General features: G+C 39.9%; 2 protein-coding genes across 3 annotated transcripts; both read right to left on the reverse strand.

The window, feature by feature from the left end:
- Positions 1-108: 108 nt before the first annotated feature.
- Positions 109-3,769, reverse strand: LOC118272098 (adenylate kinase isoenzyme 6 homolog). The gene is made up of 4 exons (XM_035588434.2): positions 3,587-3,769; positions 3,338-3,489; positions 2,842-2,987; positions 109-415 (listed from the first exon to the last, which is right to left on the reverse strand). Exons 1-4 carry the CDS (start codon positions 3,627-3,629, stop codon positions 226-228), a joined length of 531 nt encoding a protein of 176 aa, XP_035444327.1. The 5' UTR covers positions 3,630-3,769; the 3' UTR covers positions 109-225.
- Positions 3,770-11,245: 7,476 nt separating this feature from the next.
- Positions 11,246-13,669, reverse strand: LOC118272072 (elongation factor 1-alpha-like). Of its 2 annotated transcripts, none has more exons than XM_035588389.2 (2): positions 13,502-13,669; positions 11,246-12,876 (listed from the first exon to the last, which is right to left on the reverse strand). In XM_035588389.2, exon 2 carries the CDS (start codon positions 12,863-12,865, stop codon positions 11,474-11,476), a length of 1,392 nt encoding a protein of 463 aa, XP_035444282.1. In that variant the 5' UTR covers positions 12,866-12,876; positions 13,502-13,669; the 3' UTR covers positions 11,246-11,473. The 2 variants fall into 2 exon arrangements, with proteins under 2 accessions (XP_035444282.1, XP_035444292.1); XM_035588399.2 differs by having other exon boundaries at positions 13,448-13,603.
- Positions 13,670-14,401: the final 732 nt, after the last annotated feature.

Genomic DNA, 14,401 nt, shown 5'->3' on the forward strand with positions numbered 1-14,401 from the left:
ATTGTTTTTGTAGCAACATTTGAATCTATGATTTGAACTTTTTAACAGTCCCATTAACATTACAATATTGCAAAAAGATTCTTCACAGGATCACAAAAAAGAACTCAATAAGGCTTTACCTGCACAAACACAGGCAACACTTTATTGTTTTGCCAACAAGGCAGAGTACCCAAAAAGGTACATAATCCAATATTTACAAGAAATAAAATAAAAAAGCTTATATAACTATATATTTTCTTCTCTCCACCTTTCTATCCACTCTACGATTGTTTCAACATTCTTGTGTAGCTGGTCTTCTGTGTCATTCTGTAGTTCTACCACAATCTCTGGCTTGTATGACGACTGTGCCTCTTCTAACAATGTCTCAAATATTTCACACTGAATATTATCTTCTAATTTTTTTCCTGTGTATCCTCTGTAAAATTAAAAATTAAATTATAATCTTGCATCAGAACTTATCTCAAATAAGTACAGTAAAATGGGGTGAATAGGGATCGAGAGATGAATAGGGACAGAAGAGGGGGAATAGATACTATGAAGAATTCCCCTGTACCTATTCACCCCTCTTCTGACCCTATTCACCTCTCGATCCCTATTCACCCCATTTTACGGTATGTAAGTTTCAAATTGTTGGAAAATCCAAATTCACTATTGTTTTAACTCAGTATGACATGTTTAATTTTTTATATTTATTTAAAATTCTCTAAATTTACATTTTTAAATAGTATACATACAAAATAAAATATTATTTAAAAATATAAAAATAGGAGCCGACCAGTAGCGGGAGCATGGTCCAAGCCACCGGTGGTTAGGGCTCCAGAGACAGAAACCTCCTCACAATACGTGCCGTTTCGAGGAGTACTGCCTTCTGCATCAGGCCCTTGATCCATCCGCCCAACCCCAGCCTCCTAAGGTGGTTGTCAAGGCTGTTGGGTATTAATCCGTTGGCCGACACGACTATCGGCACAACGATAGCCGAATCCACATTCCACATGTCGACAACCTCGTGAGCCAAGTCAAGATATTTTATTTGTTTATCTTTTTCAGCTTTCACGAGGTTCTCGTCATGAGGGATGGTGATATCGATTATCATCGTGCGGCGCGCTTGTCGGTCTATCACCACTATATCAGGTTTATTGGCTACAATAGTCCTGTCAGTGATGATAGATCGATCCCAGTACAACGTGATATGGCCGTTTTCGAGAACTGGATCGGGCGCATACTTGTAGTATGGAACCTCAAACTCAACAAGTTGGTAGTGCAAAGCAAGTTGCTGATGGATAATCTTGGCCACCTGATTATGTCTATGCAAATATTCACCATTAGCCAAACGACCACAACCAGAAATTATATGTCTTATGGATTCACCAGGACTATGACATGCCCGACATATGTCAACGGTCCCATCCCTAATAATATATTTCCGGTAGTTATTCGTAAGGATAACTTCGTCCATAATTGCACAGACAAATCCTTCAGTTTCTCCAAAGAGATTACTGAATCGTAGCCAAGATACGGACGCCAGAAAATCTACACTGGGTCCATGTAGGGCCCGGAAGAAGCGTCCGTGGAGCTCTTTGCTTTGCCATACCTCCTTGCGGTCATTGACGGTTAGTACCACAGGTTTGCGCCAGTTCTCTTTTGCTAAAGATAGTGGAGTGAATCCATTGTCCACTGCTGCTACTTCTCGATGCATACCCTCGTTTACTTTCAGGAAATATTCCCTGAGGTTGCACACCTCACGGTTATGAAGGGTCTTAGCATTTAATAAGCCTCGACCCCCACACTTCCGCGGGATGTACAACCTCATGATCGATGAACGAGGGTGATGCATACGATTTGCAGTCAGCAGTGTTCGGACTCGCCTATCCAGGGTGTCAAGTTCAGTCTGAGTCCACTTGAGTATACCAAAAGAATACATCAGAACCGGCATGACCCAACCGTTATAGGCTCGCACCTTGTTTCCGCCTGATAATGAACTTTTCAGCACTTTATTCAGGCGGACAAAGAAGCGTTCCCGTAACGATTGTTTCATGTCCGGTCCATTAATGCCTAATCCCTCTGACATACCCAGGTACTTGTAAGTATCATTTGCGGAGAGCGCTCTTAGTTTTGTGAAATCTGAGAGTTCTAGACCCTCAGATTCCACAATCCCTCCTCGCTTCACATGCATGACCGCACATTTATCTACTCCAAATTCCATTCTGATGGAACTACTAAATTTTTCAGTTATTTTCAGTAGTTCCATCAGTTGTTTGTTATTTGGAGCAAACAACTTGAGGTCATCCATGTAAAGTAAGTGGGATATGACTAGACCCCTTCTCCGCAAAGGATAGCCTAGCCCTGAAGCCTCCAATAAAGTACTGAGAGGATTCAAGGCCAAGCAGAACCATAGTGGGCTCAGACTGTCACCCTGGAATATTCCTCGCACTATCCTTACAGGTTCTTCACTCCCTTGGATTTGTCTACATCCCGGATAGCAAAGCACAGTACTCCATTGCCTCATACATGACTGCAAGAAGGCGCGTAGAGTTGCATCTATTTTATACAACTCCAGCACCCTCATGAGCCATGTATGTGGCACAGAGTCATATGCCTTTTTATAATCTATCCAGCATGTAGACAAATTCTTTCGGGACCGACGAACCTGTTGGCTTACAACCATATCAATGAGGAGTAGCTCCTTAGTTCCACGAGACCCCTTCCTACATCCATTTTGAGATACAGACATAATGGAATGTTTTTCAATATGTTTTGTTATTTTTGTTTAATTATTGTTGTGATTAAAAATTAAGTTGAACAGTGAACAATAACAAAATGTTAGAAAATATAGGAACGCACCTAGCTGTAAGTCTGTCAAAGAGTGCTGTGTTGTTGGTTCTAACAACAAAAACACCATCAAACCACCTCTCGGGGAAGAAGTCACATCCATGGTAGTCCACAATGTTGCCACCTTTAGCCATCAAACCCTCCATGATGTCCAGCAACTGGAAACAAAGGAGATATCAAATAGAAAAAAGAACTATTCACAGTATTAAAGGCTGTTAAAATAAAATTTATTCTAGAATGGGATAACAGCATATACTTACAGTAAAAATAATTGTGTCATTATTCAATATTTTATGAGTTTTTAAGGATGGATCATATCAAGATCTGTCTAGTACTGATAATATCAATCAGTACAGTCAGTGTAATGCAATTAATTATTACCAACATTTGAAAACAAATTGATATTCCCAACTAATATCATAAATGGGGAATAAGTTTATTTGTTACTTCTTTATTCTTAAAACTTGGCATGCATAGCTAGCTATGTTTAGAATATAATGTTAATTACCTTGTCTTCATTTAAGAACGGGCACTGATATTCTGGATCATATTCGTCTAAACAACTGTATTCCTCAGCTAGTTTGGACACTTCTCGCCAAGTAAACTTTGTCCTCTCCGCCAGTAAACGTGAAAGAGTAGATTTGCCGACTCCTGGAGTACCTACAAGTAAATACACGGAACATATAGAAGTAAATATTCGAGAAGCTGCAAAAGTACACGTGGGTTTAAAAAGGTGGATTTATAAATCAAATATTACCTGTTATCAGGATGTTCGGCACCATTCTTTTTGTATTAGCCATTGTAATGTGGAATATTTGATAATGTTCACTCACGAAACTCGTACTTTAGCGTACTTCTTGGTTATAACATGCAATGTTTTGGCTATTCGTGTTCATAAAATTCACATTGCATAGCGAAACGCGAGATCAAAACATTTTATCTGTCACTTTAGACAGTGACAGTGACGGCTTTGTTTCGGCTGTCATTTTCAAAGGCTACTTCATTTATTTGTATTTTTGATCTATGGTAAAATGTACAGTGATCAATCTATAGAACAAAAATAACTAATACGTAGAGAAAATATTTAAATAAATTTTAGCTTCATTTAGTTTGCTTTTCAATTGCGATTTTTTGGGGAATAAACTCGTTTTAAGAAATTCACGATTTCGATAATGCTACAAAACTAAACTTTGCTATAATACGCGTCTGGAACGCGACACGATGTGACATAACATAACCTCAAAAAATTCCAAATTAAAAAGAAAAGAAAAGGAAACTAAAATGCGCTATTGTGTTTACTTACACAGCATTTGATTATTTTATATAATGCGCATTTATAGGCCTAAAGGGATTACAAGAGGGCAGATAGTTTTAGTGACAGTCCTAGGAGTATTCAGTGGAGTATACATCTGGAGGCCGCTTTTTGACGATTATTTCGGCAGAAGACGCAAAGTTGTTTCAGGCGAAGAATCCAGTGAAACTAAGACATAATGAATCACGTTAAAATATGGTTCAGGAACTCTAGTCCTCTTATGAAAATGTTAATGGCAATATCTATAACGTCGGCTGCAGTAGTCGTCCATAAAACTCTGTACGCTCCTTACATAAAACGGCAAAGGTATAAGCAGGCAGAAGAATGGGCAAACAAGATTATAGAACAAGAAGAATCTGGAGAAGAAGGTGGCTACAACAATATCTCGTATTAGCAATTAAATTATGTTTGTAAATAGTAGGTAGAATATAAATTAAATACTGTTGAAAACTATTTTTTAGGTACCAGAATTAAAATTAATTAAAAAAAAACAATTTTATAGGAAAAATAACGTTTATTCTAACCTTTAAATAATTTAACTTTAATTTGCACAATTTAATAAAACATAAAATAATCACTTCTACAAACAACCGTTAATTTTAAAATAACTCACAAACCACATATAAATCATAAAACAATAAATCACATAAATCATAAAACAATAAATCACAAATAAATCATAAAACAATAAATCACAAATAAATCACAAAATATGCACAATAGCAAACAGCGCTGATCAACTGACAACCTTACCGTTCTGGAGCCAACGAGCAAATGACCGAATTACCCGCTTAACGCTCTTTTTATGGAAAAATGTCAGATGACGTCACCTGTTTACCATTGGCGATTATGATTGTCCTAATACGGCCTCTCCTGATTGTGCACCGTCCTCGGGCACATCGTCCACGTTGTCACTCATCGATGCTGCAGGGGCCACGGAAGATGGGCCAGCTTCATCGCCATCATAACCTTCATCGTCAGTATCTTAAAAGAAACAAATTTGCAGACATATTAGTTATTGTACACACATACAAATACTTCATTAGGAAAACGACTTTTCTATCATCCATCTCGCATTCAAGGCCCTCATTCAACGAATCACTCAAAGTATCCTAAGCAAGAACATTCATCATCAAAACACACATCATCAGACACATTCTCTCGCACTATGTAATTGCGCATGTGTCTGAAAAACACTCAGTTCGTTACACGTTAGCATGCTTGTCTACAAGGCTACTTATGTGCCCATACACATATTCAACATATGTGTCTGCAGGACATTAAGTCCAATACACGTTAAAAACGTGTCTGCAAGGCAACCTATGTGCCCAATACACATATCCAACATATGTGTCTGCAGGACATTGAGTCCAATACACGTTAAAAACGTGTCTGCAAGGCAACCTATGTGCCCAATACACATATCCAACATATGTGTCTGCAGGACATTGAGTCCAATAGATGTGCGTCCGCTCAGCCAGCCCGGGTTGCACCACCGCTTCAGGACTCTATCCACTCGGCAACAGCTGTCCATCTCACGCACATACTCATCCACAACGAATCCACAACATATCTGCAACATAAAGGTAGTTAACATACACTTACTTTCAAAGAAAGCTGTACAACTCTCGGGACACCACTCCCCTTTCCAAGGCACCATATATTGTGCTGCAGCCTGAGTCGTTTTGCCTCTGGCTCCACCCAACAGCTTCAGCTCATAGCGGTTGCTTGGGAGGACCTTTATAACTCGGTAGGGACCTCGCATTCCAGAGTCCAGTTTACCCGTTGACTGCGAGTATTTAATAACAAACACTAGGTCGTCAGTCTTGAAAACTTTAGGAGGGTGTCGTTGGCGATTGGTGTGGGAATCTTGTTTATTTTGGTTCCTGTCAAGCAAAACCTTCGCCCGGTTCCTGCAGATTTCCCTCCATGCTTCACGGTTAGGGTTCGCGTTTTCGATTGCCACGTCGCGGACCAGCGCACGAATAACGGGAGTGGTCGCATCAGTACCGATCAGTAAGTTTAATGCTGACATTTGTGTTGTTTTTTGTTTAGTAATATTTAATACAAGCTGAATTTTCCAAAGTGAATCTGACCAAATTACGTTTTTATTACGGCTTTCTACACGAATTAAATTTAATACAGTTCGCACATATCGCTCTGCCTGCCCGTTTGCGTGATGCATTTCGGGAGTTATGTGATGAATGTCACAACCTAATTCTGATATCCAACTGGTGAAGCCAGCTGCTTCAAACATACGACCCCGATCGCAAATAATTAATTTAGGAACTCCGAACAAAGAAATAGCACTATTGAAAACACGTTTAAGTTCGTTAGTGTCTTGCCGGTACATGGGATAAAGTAAACAAAATTTAGTGAAAGCATCTACTAACACAAAAACAAATTTGTAACCGTTTGATTCCGGTAAGGGGCCTAATGCGTCGACATGCAGAGTGTTAAAAGGAACTTCAGGTTTTACCCATGACGTAATAGGTTGGTGCGGTGCCCTAGGTACTCGTTTTTTTGAGATACAAACAAGGCAATGTGAGGTATACTTGGAAACAAAGTTTTTCAGACCTGGGAACCAGAAATGCTTTAGTATGAGGTCTAATGTTTTGTCGGCACCAATGTGCTCATGCTCGTCATGAAACACTCGCAATAAACTAAGTCTGTGTCCTTTGGGGACATAACACAGCAATCTAGACTCCTCGCCGACTGGCGAGTAACGATAATAAAGTAAATCGTTTTGGGTAACATAGCGCCGTGAATCTAACTGACCATCTCTTAATTTTTGTATGAGGTCCTTTGTTTCATCATCGGCAGCCTGCGCCATTTGGGCCCAGTTTAACGGTCTATCGATGTGGTTCACCTGCGCAACTGGTGGATTTCTACTGAGGTAGTCAGCATGAGACATCATGACTCCTTTTCGGTATTCAATTGTGAAATTGAAGTCCTGCAAATAAATCCACCAGCGCGCCACGCGTGGAAGCAGGTCCTTTTTACGCTCAGTGGCTTTCAGGGCATTGCAGTCGGTTACAATCTTAAAGTTTATGCCAATTAGGTAATGTCTAAAATGCTGCAACGCCTTGACTACCGCCAGCGTCTCCAGCTCGTACGAGTGGTACCTGCTTTCAGCGCCCTGGGTGACCTTGCTAAAATAGGCCACTACTCGCTTATTACCACCGCTATGTATTTGCATAAGTACGGCCCCATACCCTGCACTACTAGCGTCAGTGTGCAGTTCCGTGGTCAACTTAGGATCAAAAATTGCAAGTATCGGTTCGTTAGTCAACTGTTCAATAAGGTATAGGCGAACCTGTTCTTGTTCAGGGCCCCATTCAAATTTAACGTTCTTTTTCGTTAACCGTGAAATACTTGCAGTTTTTGTGGCATACCCTTCGATGTAACGCCTAAAGTATCCTGCTAGACCTAAAAATTGCCTAACTTGTCTAACGTTACTGGGTACAGGAGTATTAGTCAGAGCTTCGATCTTATTAGGGTTCGGCCTAACCTGACCATGGCTTATTATACGCCCCAAATATTCCACCTTGGTCGTGAGAAATGAGCACTTTCGAAGATTAATCGAAAATCCGGCTTGTGTTAAAGTTTCTAAAACTTCATGTAAAAGTTTAATTCCATCAGAAACCGTCATGCTCATAAGGAGCACGTCGTCAATATACACGAGCACATTACCAGATTCGATGAAACTTCGAAGTGTTTTATTGATAATGCGTTGGTATACCGTTGGGGCATTACATAACCCGAATGGCATTTTTAAGTATTCGTAATGCCCCTCTGGTGTTACAAATCCTGTTTTATGTATAGAACCCTCATCGATAGGGATTTGGTGGAAGCCCGACGCCATGTCAAGTCCGCTGAAGAATTTCGAGCCTCCCAATCGGTCTATGTGATCCTCTATGAGAGGAAGTGGGTATCTATCCTTTACCGTGATCCGATTGAGTGCTCGAAAGTCCACACACATCCTATCGGTACCATCCTTCTTCTTCACTAAGATGATAGGACTCGCATACTCGGAATTGGACTCCCTAATTATAGACTTATCTAATAAATCTTTCACGATCTCCCGGACTTTTAATTTTTCCTGATAGGATAACCTATATGGGTGATAGGCTACGGGAACGTCGCTATTTAAATTGATTTGCATCTTTCCCGTTTTGACCGTCGTAACGGCTGTGCCAGATATGAAAAAGGACAAGAAACCGCGAATAACGCGTAATAAAGAGTTTAGGTCTTCGCCTTGCAAAGGTGTACTTATATCACTCAAACAGTCGAGTTCGGCAGAGTTAATGAACAGCCTCTGATTAGTAGAGTGAGTCAAGTACTGTCCTTGTTTTGTTCTAACAAAGGTCACTCCATCCCTATTCAAAACATCAGTACCAACAATAATAGGCATATTCATACAAGATGAAGGCACTACAATAAAATCTATTTCGAGGGCAATATTGCTGAACTCGACAGTAAGGGTGACATATTCACGAGCAATAATTCCGTCATAACTAATTCCTTTAATAACGCAGTGAGTTGGCTTTCGAACACAAGAAAAGTGTTTTACGACGTCAGATGATATAAGGGAGACGTTAAGCGCACCGCTATCTATTAGAATATCGACCGGTATACCCTGTATGACAGCAGTACTAATATCGTTATTACGGGAAGCGTTAGATACCTGCCTGCAAAGGTTAACCCTCTTCTGGTTGTTAGTTTGTGCCTCAGTTCGCGCCTCAGCTCGTGCCTTAGTAAAACATTCGCTCTCTTTGTGTCCATTCTTTTTACAAAACGAACATATCAATTTTGTATTAGCGTTATCGGAATATTTACGTTTTTTGGTACAGTTAAAGCTTCTATGTCCAGCCTGGCCGCACGTGTAACATTTAGTGGCGGGTCGATCATTAGGACGCTTATTGACTGAAGTGGACCCGCGAAGATTGTCTTTGGTCCGCCCTGGCTTGACATAAATAGCTAAAAATGAAACTATAGTTTCGAGTGTAAGATTCGCGTTTGCGGCAGCCGCGCGTACCTGAGCATCATTAACACCACGTATGATTATTTGGACCATTAAATCATCACTTAGGCCCTTAACGATACGAAGTCGCAATAAGGAACGTCGAGCATATTCCGCGTACGTGGGATATTTATCGGACGTTGTATTCATGACATCAAAGAGTATGTTGGCAAAATCTTGTTTACGCGGGCAGAGGGACGTGAACTCCTTCGAAAAATTTGACCATGAACGATCATTCGTCGTCCACTCATTCAGCCACGTTCTAGCGTCCCCTTTAAGACAGTTAGCGACCCGCGATAAGCATTCTAAATCAGACCAACGATTCACTAACCTGGCACGCTCCACCTCGTTACACCACACCTCAAAATCGTGAATAGCAGGATCGAAGTTTGACACATGGTAATTATGTGGCTTACTTCCGATAGTAGCTATTGCGTCGGCCAGCAGCTTTGCTGCGTTTGGCACCTCGTTATCAAAGTTATCACGTTGAGGTGTGATGGCACGATTTGGTGGCACTGGTGTATGCGACCTACTCATGTTACTCTCCTCTATTGCGTTCAATCGCGACACAATTGCGCTTAACGCTTGTTTTACCGAGCTTTCGCGACTACGGGACCGAGAGCGACGCTGCTCAGAAACACGACGGTGTCGGCGCGATCTGCCATGCTTCTTATGCGTTCTACGAGGTGACGTCTCCTCTGAACTGCTACGCGAACGAATAGATCGCGGCATTATTCAAAATTAACGGTTGTTTGAAAATGAGCACGGGCCAATCCCACTTCTGATTTTAGGTACCAGAATTAAAATTAATTAAAAAAAAACAATTTTATAGGAAAAATAACGTTTATTCTAACCTTTAAATAATTTAACTTTAATTTGCACAATTTAATAAAACATAAAATAATCACTTCTACAAACAACCGTTAATTTTAAAAATAACTCACAAATCACATATAAATCAAAACAATAAATCACAAATCATAAAACAATAAATCATAAAACAATAAATCACAAATAAATCACAAAATATGCACAATAGCAAACAGTGCTGCTTACATGCATGCCATTAAAAAAAAAGCTTCATAGTGTATCAGATTCGTAGAATGAAAATGGTACCACCTAAGCAGGTACTGACTGTTCACAACGTTGTGTAATAACGATGAAAAACCATTACACATATTTATTAAATGATTGATCAATCGGGTAACAAGTTACTGACAACCTTACCGTTCTGGAGCCAACGAGCAAATGACCGAATTACCCGCTTAACGCTCTTTTTATGGAAAAATGTCAGATGACGTCACCTGTTTACCATTGGCGATCAAATCGATAAAATTTTACTAAAGATTGATGCCTATTGGCCTCAATTCTTTAGACAATGGCTTATCAATGCATATCTGGCATAATTAAATCAGATGTTGAAGTGGTCACCAATTGCCACTTGTACATTTCGTTCTATGCCCTATTTGCTACTTATTTTGTCTATTCCTTTTGTGGACCATCGAATTCTAATTCCCTGACTATTAGGTACCTATACAATACATTATCATATTGGTATCTGTTTATCCCTTATAAAATTATGTAGATAGGTAGGTAAGTACATAAACATATACGTACACTTAGCTTTGTACTTACCTACCTAATAAGCTTTAGAATTATACTCAAACTTTATGAGAGTGGTAGGTTTAGCTCATCTATTTTTAGTGTCCTACAGAGTCAAGTGCTAATATTTAGAAATGTCTGTGTCCACCCATTTCCGCTTTTCAGAAATAGTTCAGAGTTCATTCACCTTCGAATTTTAGTTTTTAGTTCATTGAAACCAGAAATTATCAAGTTTTCCTTTTCAATTACTATTATGTACTTTTAGTAGTATAGATAAAAGGAAATGAAGTTTTGTTTATGTAAAATTAAGTACAATACAAAATATTTCTGTTTTGTGCATATGTCTATGTATGATTTGCACTTTGCACAAAATTGACATTTCAGTTACTTCTATAAAGCATTTAGATACTTTTGTCTAAGATTGGTGAGTATGTATGTGTGTCAAGTGTGTATTCATTGGGAAAAATTAAAAAACAATGTACTTTTCACTGGAGGCTACCTTTATTCTATGAATTTACACATTAGTTTGCAGTTATAACAAAATAGTTCAGATATAACCTTATATAAATTATAAAATAATGTTACAGTATAAGCCTTGTAAAAAATATAGAAAAGGAATGAGTTTGTAGCCCTTCTTTCCTTCGGAACACCTTGCGGTGAATGAAGTATCGCAGTTGAATGAAAAATTGTGCTGTTAACAGCGCTAGCTACTTCTTGCCCTTGGTGGCCTTCTCAGCGGCTTTGGTGACCTTACCACCACCAGCTTCCTTGAAGTTGACAGCCTTGATTACACCCACAGCGACCGTCTGCCTCATGTCACGCACGGCGAAACGACCGAGGGGAGGGAATTCCTGGAAGGACTCAACACACAGAGGCTTGGAGGGCACCAAGTTGACGATGGCGGCATCTCCAGATTTGATGGATTTAGGGTTGTCTTCGGTGGATTTACCAGTACGACGGTCAACCTTTTCTTTGATTTCGGCGAACTTGCAGGCAATGTGGGCTGTGTGGCAATCCAACACAGGTGTGTATCCGTTTGAGATTTGACCAGGGTGGTTGAGCACGATGACCTGTGCTGTGAAGTCGGCGGCGCCCTTGGGTGGGTTGTTCTTGGAGTCACCAGCGACGTAACCACGACGCAACTCCTTGACGGAGACGTTCTTTACGTTGAAACCAACGTTGTCACCGGGTACGGCCTCTTGGAGAGCTTCGTGGTGCATCTCCACAGACTTGACTTCAGTGGTGATGTTGGCGGGGGCGAAGACGACGATGGTACCAGGCTTGAGGATACCAGTTTCAACTCTGCCTACGGGCACCGTACCAATACCACCGATTTTGTATACGTCCTGGAGGGGAAGACGCAGGGGCTTGTCTGTGGGGCGAGCAGGGGGCAGGATGGCGTCGAGGGCCTCAATGAGGCATTTACCTTCAGCCTTGCCTTCCTTGCGCTCAACGTTCCATCCCTTGAACCAGGGCATTTTGGTTGAGGCCTCCAACATGTTGTCTCCGTGCCAGCCAGAAATGGGTACGAAAGCGACAGCAGCTGGGTTGTAACCGATCTTCTTGATGTAGGAGGACACTTCCTTCTTGATTTCCTCGAAACGGGATTCGCTGTATGGGGGCTCAGTGGAGTCCATTTTGTTGACGCCCACAATCAGCTGCTTGACACCGAGTGTGAAAGCGAGCAGAGCGTGCTCACGGGTCTGTCCGTTCTTCGAGATACCAGCCTCGAACTCACCGGTACCAGCGGCGACAATGAGTACGGCGCAATCAGCCTGGGAAGTTCCAGTGATCATGTTCTTGATGAAATCTCTGTGTCCGGGAGCGTCAATGATGGTGACATAGTATTTAGCGGTTTCGAACTTCCACAGAGCAATATCGATGGTGATACCACGTTCACGCTCAGCCTTCAGTTTGTCCAATACCCAGGCGTATTTGAAGGAACCCTTACCCATTTCCTGGGCCTCCTTCTCGAACTTCTCGATGGTACGTTTGTCGATACCACCGCATTTGTAGATCAAGTGACCGGTGGTGGTGGACTTGCCGGAGTCGACGTGTCCAATGACGACAATGTTAATGTGAATCTTTTCCTTGCCCATTTTTGGTTAGTCTAGAACAAAACAAAAGAACCTCGTTAATACAATGTAGTTGATAAGAAAAGTGCAAGGGGTTGTGTGATGCGAGCCGGCATCTGCAAGGTCGCAACCTCATGTATCGCGCGGCCGGCAATATGGCGGCCGCATGGCCGCCTCGCCCTATCTTGACATTTCACAATGGATGTCAGCCATTACGGTAAAAACATGAGAATTTCACATTTATTACAATTGCATTTACTCGATTAACCTTAAACCTTATTGTATTTGTATGATTAAATTATTAACAATGATGGAAATGAGAAAACAAGTGTTCATCAACCACGTGGTGGTGAGCCGGTTGATGAACAAGTGTGACGCGTAAGCAAACGACAACTGTGTTATATTCGATATTTGAATAAAATTGATGTCAATTAACTTAACAATTGATTTAATTTAATGTTTAACAGGTTAACGTAACCATACGGTAAGTTGAAAACGTGTAATCTATAGGTTTAGGATTACACCACAAAAAGGACCCGAGCAATAAAATTAAAATTGAATTACTTGGTGTACGTTTGGATTAAAAACACAATTGTTTATGCTTACGGTTAATAAATATCACTTTTAACACTGCACTAAACAATTTCTTCTGACACTCACCACGGATTACAATCCACGTGTAATATCCGAGATAGACTCCAACAGAATGGACGAGAAATGGTTGCTTTTTCAGCTGGCTGGAACGAGAAGACTCACTTCCGGTACTCAGTGTGGCCACATTTCATTTAGCAAGTTCCCATTTATACAAGTCTGGAAATACCAGTGAAAGGATAATATTATTGTTGAAAGGCACGCGTTGTAATGTATGTGATGTGATGTGTAAAAATGATTTTGATAAAGTAAAAATAACTAAAAGCAGGAAAGAAATTATCTTCAAACGTATTTTTTCTTCTTTTCCGGGAACCAAATACTTTCTAATTAGAGTATTTTACCTAAATATGAACTTTCCAACTTTAATCTAATTAAATATTTATTTCGAGTTCTAAAAAAAGGTTCCTATGATTTTTTAAGGAGATAGTTTGTTGTGACTTATGACGTCATAGTTTTTTTTTATATCAAGTACGAAACTTAAATGTGTTGGTATCGTACATTGAATATTTTATTGTATTGAAAAGTCAAAACAATTTAAGTACCTACCCATTTATACTTTGATTTATTTAATTTATATTTTCTCATGTTCATACAAATAGTTTATAGATATCCCCATAAAAAAGGATTGGATATTTATTTTTATTTACTAAATGTCTTATTGTATTCCATTTAACAGGATCGTAAGTACTTAGGTTATAAAATAAATCGAATAATAATATAAATTTAATGAGCACAACAAAATTAATGAATTTGGAATTTAGGAGGTAGGGAAGGAATTTAATTATCTTTTACAAACACAGTCAAACACTAATAACTGTTAAGAAATCTTACTATTTACGTTTATTCTATAAACTATTATTTAAATTGATAGGTAGGTGATAAATTTAATAATGTATTTATTTAAAATGC

This window comes from Spodoptera frugiperda, chromosome 15, assembly GCF_023101765.2.
Source record: "Spodoptera frugiperda isolate SF20-4 chromosome 15, AGI-APGP_CSIRO_Sfru_2.0, whole genome shotgun sequence".
Taxonomy (NCBI): Eukaryota; Metazoa; Arthropoda; class Insecta; order Lepidoptera; family Noctuidae; genus Spodoptera; species Spodoptera frugiperda.

What these genes read in the sequence shown, in the direction of transcription:
- LOC118272098 (XM_035588434.2), bottom strand. Translation starts at nt 3,629, where the DNA reads ATGGCTAATACAAAAAGAATGGTGCCGAACATCCTGATAACAG. An exon ending in GCCGAACATCCTGATAACAG is followed by an intron (nt 3,490 to 3,586) that starts GTAATATTTGAT and finishes ATTTACTTGTAG; the next exon opens with GTACTCCAGGAGTCGGCAAA. An exon ending in TTTGACAGACTTACAGCTAG is followed by an intron (nt 416 to 2,841) that starts GTGCGTTCCTAT and finishes TTAATTTTACAG; the next exon opens with AGGATACACAGGAAAAAAAT.
- LOC118272072 (XM_035588389.2), bottom strand. Translation starts at nt 12,865, where the DNA reads ATGGGCAAGGAAAAGATTCACATTAACATTGTCGTCATTGGACACGTC.